Source organism: Melanaphis sacchari, unplaced genomic scaffold (genome assembly GCF_002803265.2).
Source record: "Melanaphis sacchari strain LSU unplaced genomic scaffold, SCAv2.0 Contig635_pilon_pilon, whole genome shotgun sequence".
NCBI classification, from domain to species: domain Eukaryota; kingdom Metazoa; phylum Arthropoda; class Insecta; order Hemiptera; family Aphididae; genus Melanaphis; species Melanaphis sacchari.
In genome coordinates, this window is record NW_020271449.1 from 1 (window position 1) to 6,424 (window position 6,424).

Below are 6,424 nucleotides of genomic sequence, written 5' to 3' on the forward strand. Positions count from 1 at the left end.
TACTTAATATAATTGTCTAAATATGTATTAATTAGATCACTAAAATCGCATAGTAATAGTAAACATCCAAACTCATCTCGACATAATACAAATATGGGCGCAAAAATGGAAAATCGTTCTAAATCCGACCAAAAGCACAGCAGTCATTTTCTCACTTCGTAGACCCACTAATTATAATTCATTAAAAATCAACGGACACAATATACCATGGTCACAAAACATTAAATATCTTGGAGTCATTCTGGACAAAAAACTTACCTGGAACCCACATATATCCTCTAAAGTGCAACAAGAATACCAACGTTTAAAAATTTTATACCCATTAATAAATCGGCAAACATCACTGAGCTGGAAGTGCTCATTACTACCATACAAACAAATCATTCGTCCTCTATTACTATACGCTGTCCCGGTCTGGGGTCAATGTGCGCCTACCCACATAAATAAAATCCAAGTTCTATAATCCAAAGTCCTTCGTGTGATTTCAAATGCCCCTTGGTTTGTGCGAAACGATGCCCTGCACACCGACTTCAATTTACCAACTATTAAGAACTACATTAAGGACCTATCGGCAAGATTCTTCTGTCATCTACGCAAAGCAAGCGGTCCACAGCATTACAGGTTAAATGTCAGCCCCATCAATCGAAGACTAAAACGTGGTCGTCCCCATGATGTCCTAAAGTAGCTTATCTTCAACCTAGTTAATTACTACATTATATTATGTTAATACCTTTTTTATAAATTGCCAAAAAAAAAAAAAAATTGTACTTTATATAACTAAGTTTAGATGATTTTGTCAGGAAAACTTTATAATAAAAAAAAAAAAAAAAATAAAATTCGGCTTTAATAATACTAATATTAAGGTGCCTTTACGGCAGGAAGGCAGGCCACCCAAATATGCTGCACTGCCAACCATAAATATAAGAATAAAAAAAGAAAAAATGTAACAATAGTTGGTGGTAATTAGTTTATAGAAATTCAAAATGTTCAACAATATAATTTATAATATAATAAGACAACGACCTAAATGGCTATAATATATATAAATAATAATAATAATAATAGTAGGCCCTATAATATATATAAATAATAATAATAATAGTAGGCCTCACAATGGTTCAAGTATAAAATTGCACAATGAATAAAATAATAATGATATAATAATATGCAATAAAATAATAATAATTTAATAATATGAAATAATATGCAATAAAGTGAAATAATAGTGAAATATTTTAATAATAATGAATATGGACCCGTCGGTCCTAGTACAAATGAACACAAATATTTGGTCGACCAATACTTACAATGTGGCTATGTCAGGTAATGCGCGCACCGGTTACATAATAATAAATTAATACAATAAAAAATGACAGCCGTGTGCGCGATTAGCTGGCCACGGCCACCAACGATGAATTCACGACGAGAACAGCACAGACGAAAAAACACAGCAGTTATGACGAATGTGAAAACCACGACTCACAATGATTGCTTGTAACAATAATGACCACCCTAGACTGGGTAAAATAATATGAAATCGTTGACAATATAAATTATTCGAACGATATTTACCAAACAACCAATTCACGAAATCACAAACAACGTGGTTTTCTACTGCAAACGATGAAGATGACGAATATGGACGCCGGACGGAGCTCCTTCGCAACCGCAGCAAGCGAAAAAAGAAAGAAAAGAGAATGAACACGAAAAACGAGCCGATCCGACACAACGGTTTTGACGAACCGAACTCGACAACATGAAGTATGAAACGAAGTTCAGTGTCACCTACACAAATGAAAAAATATGCGAACTTATGGAATTATCGGTGACACTGAGATTAATGAATTACGAAAACACGAAACATAATCGAATTTGTTTCGACCACACACACGCGATACGAAACCGAAAACATTTAAAACGAATATGGGATAACGGACACACGCGCGCACGGGACGGTTATCACTAGGGCTCTCGGTTTGGTACTAGAGATGGGAAATATGAATCAGTTGAGTGAGTCGATTCAGATGATTCAATTCACTCAACTGAATCGATTCAATGAATTGCTCAACTACAAGTATTCAGATAAAATATGAATCGAAATATGAATGATTTACTTAACTGAATCTTTTGATTATAACGTAATTACGTAAACGTTTAATCAAAATAAAAGAAAGCACCACGACGCTACAAAACATTATTAGTTAAAGACAAAGATCAATATTCAATAAAAATGAATAAAGATATTTAAAAAAAAGGTCTCGAACCCTGGTTAATTAGGTTAGTAACAAATGCATCTTCCCACTGCTATTAGGGCTTTGCGCATTAAGTTGATGTCAGCGCACCATTTGTTTTCTCTCTCTGGCCCACGATCAACATAGATAGACAAAACGCATTTACACAGAATCATTTTTAATAAGTTTTAAGTAATCATAGAGTAAAAACACCCATCACAAAAAAGATAAAGGAGAATATTTTTTTAAGGAATGACATATCAATAATATAATTTATTGTTATTTTAGAATTTGTGGTTGACTTTAATAATAAACAAAAAAAAGTTGTGAATTTAAATTGTTTTATTGTTTTGACAATTTTTAATTTTTTTTTGATTTAAAATAATCTATATATCTTTCTCTCAAAAATATTACTCTTACTCCTTTTTTACGTATTACCAAAATATAAGTAAAAATAATTGAAAAAAAGTTATAGATATTAAACATATGGATGTTTATCTATACTGTATAATGTATAGGTATAGCTATTGAAGCCAACATGACATTGCGACTTCTACACATAACTAAAGAATAAAGACTTAAATTGTTTTTCCAAAATGAAAATATAATTATTACAATTCATGAAAAATGCATGATATTATACTGATTTGGTACAACAAAACGACTAATTTAAATACATTTATGGAATAAATTTATCAATAGAATTAGCTACTAACTAAAATATTTTTAAATAAATAAAAGTTAATTGGTTATGAATCATTACTTGTTAAAATATTTATAATTTATATATTTTTTATATTGGAAATAAATCGAGTTGTTTGAATGACAATACTTTAGTTTTAATTTTATTTTTTTAATTGCTTACTCTTTGCACAATTGCTATTCTATATCACAACTCAGTTGCCGTCATAAAAAATCGAACAAGAGAAAAAAATAAAAATTGTGCAGTTATTAATTATAAAATTGTTCATTTGATCGCTTTTTGCATGACGACGACAAATAACTATAATATTTAATGTAGAAAAATTATTGAGTACGTCAGAACATGTTGAGATATGGTGTACTTATATTATTTATTTTATATAAATAAAATACTCTAGTCTATAATATCAATTTTTTACATCAAAATCATTTATTCCATACTCACAAAATAATATTACAGAACATACATATATAATTATGTCTTTGTTTACATACAATAAGCAACATGATTAAACATGTCCATGCAGGCTAGATTTGTGTGATAGATACTTTGAATTTTGTTCATATTTTGTATAAATAATCATCATTCAAAACACACCAGTGACCACTGAAGTTTGTACTGTGTCTTGTCAATTCATATTTTTTAAATACGTTTGTATATTAAATTAAAATTACCGGTGTTTTAATTACATTCTTTTTTTTATAAAAATGAATCGTAAGACCAGTGTTATTTGGGATTATTTCACAGTTATTGAAAGTGATAAAGCTAAGTGTGGATTTTGTAAAACAGTGCTTAAATTTAATCAATCTTCGACAACTAATTTATTAAGACATATAAAATCTAAACATCCAACAACTGATTTGTCCAAACGTTCAAGACCTAATTTTGATGTAAAAGAAAATAACCCAGATGACCCTCCTAGTAACAATGGCAATCTATCAGCATCAACATCTTCTAATTCTGGTGTCGTATCAACTTCAACATCTAATAGAGATAGGTCTCCTCTTTTTCATCGTCAGCCGTCATCATCAATTCGTCCACAACAATGTCAAATTTCTAATTATTTCAGCAAACCAGTAACTGTATCAAAAAGGCAATTAATTGACCAACAGGTAATTAAAATGATAGTAAAAGAATATTACCCCTTTAGTATCGTTGAAGATGTTGAATTTATAAAGCTGGTAAATATGTTGAACCCTGGTTATTCCCTTCCCTCTAGGAAAACCCTTTCAACATCATTATTGCCTGTTCTTTATAATGAAATATACAAAAAAGTCCAATCAGATATTGAAGTTAATGCACAGTATGTTGCCTTAACTACAGATGCGTGGACATCACTTAAAAATGAGAGTTATACGGCAATTACTGTACACTTCATAGATCAAAACTGTGAATTAAAATCATATTAACTTTCATGTGCAAAATTTCCAATGAGACACACAAGTGAAAATATTAAAGACTGTCTTCAAAATATTGTAAGGCAATGGGGTTTGCAAAATAAAATAGCAGCTTGTACTACTGACAATGCTTCAAACATTACTTCAGCGATTCGCTTATGTCAGTGGAGACATGTTTCATGCTTTGTCCATAGCCTTAATCTTATTGTTCAATCTTCTCTGGACCAAATCAAAGAAACTAGAGTTAAAGTTAAGAGCGTTGTCGAGTACTTTAAAAGAAGTACACTCGCCACTGAAAAAATATGTTTAATTAATTTACCAGACAAAGAGTAAGCATTTTTACTAGTCTCAGAATCTCTGATTATCATTGATCTGTGACTATTCACATGTGAGAGTAGATATTTCTCGGCTTCTATTCTTGACATCTTCCTAAAATACCACTGTTCGGTTTTTAGTGGCATACTATTCCGTATGGGTACGGTGGGCACGGGTACGATGACTACGCCGGGCACGGGTGGCATATTATTCTGAATGCATCCTGGTGTATCTGGCTCAGTTTTCCTGCGACAACAGAAACAACTAAAACAGACGCCCATTTTACAAGTATAACGCAGTGTCGCAGTATATTTACAACTTAATACTTTTACCTATTAAATTGAACACACTTCCGTATTTTCGTATTAAACCTGAGTATTCCCCAATTTCCATGAATTTTTACAGTTCGTCTTAAGATTTTAGATAATATGATATGTTATCATTTTATCGATTGTTTATGTTATTATAGTATGATTATCTTATGTTCAATTACCTTATGTGTTCAATTGTCTTATGTTCAATTGCCTTATGTTTAATTACCATTAACTAGGACGCAATACCCTAACCCTACATAATTTTATACACTTTTCATTTCATGGCTGGCGCTTGTTCGTTACGTTTCCTTGTACCATGCCTCCGTTCACTGAAAATGCCAAAAAGTTACCATGACTTTACATTTCAGACGGCTTGTAGCCATTGTTATGGCTGAATACATATCGCAAGTAAAGAATAAAAGTATGAAAGATTTAAATTTAATCGAATTTGAAAACTTTCTAGACACTTTGAAAAAACCACGTGCTACGATATCCCGCCTAGTGCGGGATATCCTAGTGGTTTTATGTGGGCAATGTAATGTAGATGATGCAGCGACCAACGTCGTTGCCATGTGGATTAGAAGAAAACATCCATTAAGTTCAGTAAGTAACCTCTATAAATTAATAAATGTATGGGTAGCGTCAGTGGCGGCGCGAACTTTTTTAGTCTTTGAAGCATATTGTATATTTAGTACAGTTATTTTTTATAACTGCAGAAGTGGCATAATCATTTAAATAAAAGCTATCTCTTAATAAATCTGATGCCATAGCATACACATTAATTGCTTCTTCATAATTGATACTTAACTATATCTCTTTCACAGCTAAGAATCATCAGACTTTCCAATCGGTCTTGTCCAATGGTTGAACGTAGTCTAGTCTTGATTAATTTAACTTGTATAATAAAATGTTTATGAAATACTATGACTTCAAAATTCAAACTATTTTTTATTAAGATAAATAGATTTTTCAAATTAAATAAAATTAATAATATTATGTTAATAACGCATGATTACCTTTGCAAATGCTATCTAGATTCAGATGAGGCGGGTATTGTTAGTAAACCTTTGTAAGCCAACTATAAATTGGGGAAAGTTTGACTCAAATTGTAGTTAGATAAAACTTTAGTAATTTTTTGTGATGTAAGTGATGAATTTTCTTCTTTCTTTTGTATTATTATACTAATTATAATATTTATCATGATATTTATGTTGAGATCTTACAATTATACACCCACCCGGACCCGGCTACCTTGTATCCCGCCGCCACTGGGTAGCGTCCTCTTAATGTACAGCTAAAGTTGACACATCAACATATATATATAATATTATAAATAAAATTTTATAAAATAAAAATATAATTTTTTAATAATTGCCTACTAGTAAATATATATTTTTTATTTAATATAAAATTTTATTTATAATATTATATATATATGTGTGTAATATAATATATAATATTATT

The 6,424-nt window shown here is 30.7% G+C and overlaps 1 protein-coding gene across 1 annotated transcript; it reads left to right on the forward strand.

Annotated features, from left to right (window-relative positions):
* The first annotated feature begins 3,641 nt into the window (after nucleotides 1–3,641).
* On the forward strand, nucleotides 3,642–4,343 carry LOC112600295 (zinc finger BED domain-containing protein 6-like). The gene is made up of 2 exons (XM_025347484.1): nucleotides 3,642–3,703; nucleotides 3,764–4,343. Exons 1-2 carry the CDS (start codon nucleotides 3,642–3,644, stop codon nucleotides 4,341–4,343), a joined length of 642 nt encoding a protein of 213 aa, XP_025203269.1.
* The last annotated feature ends 2,081 nt before the right edge of the window (nucleotides 4,344–6,424 follow it).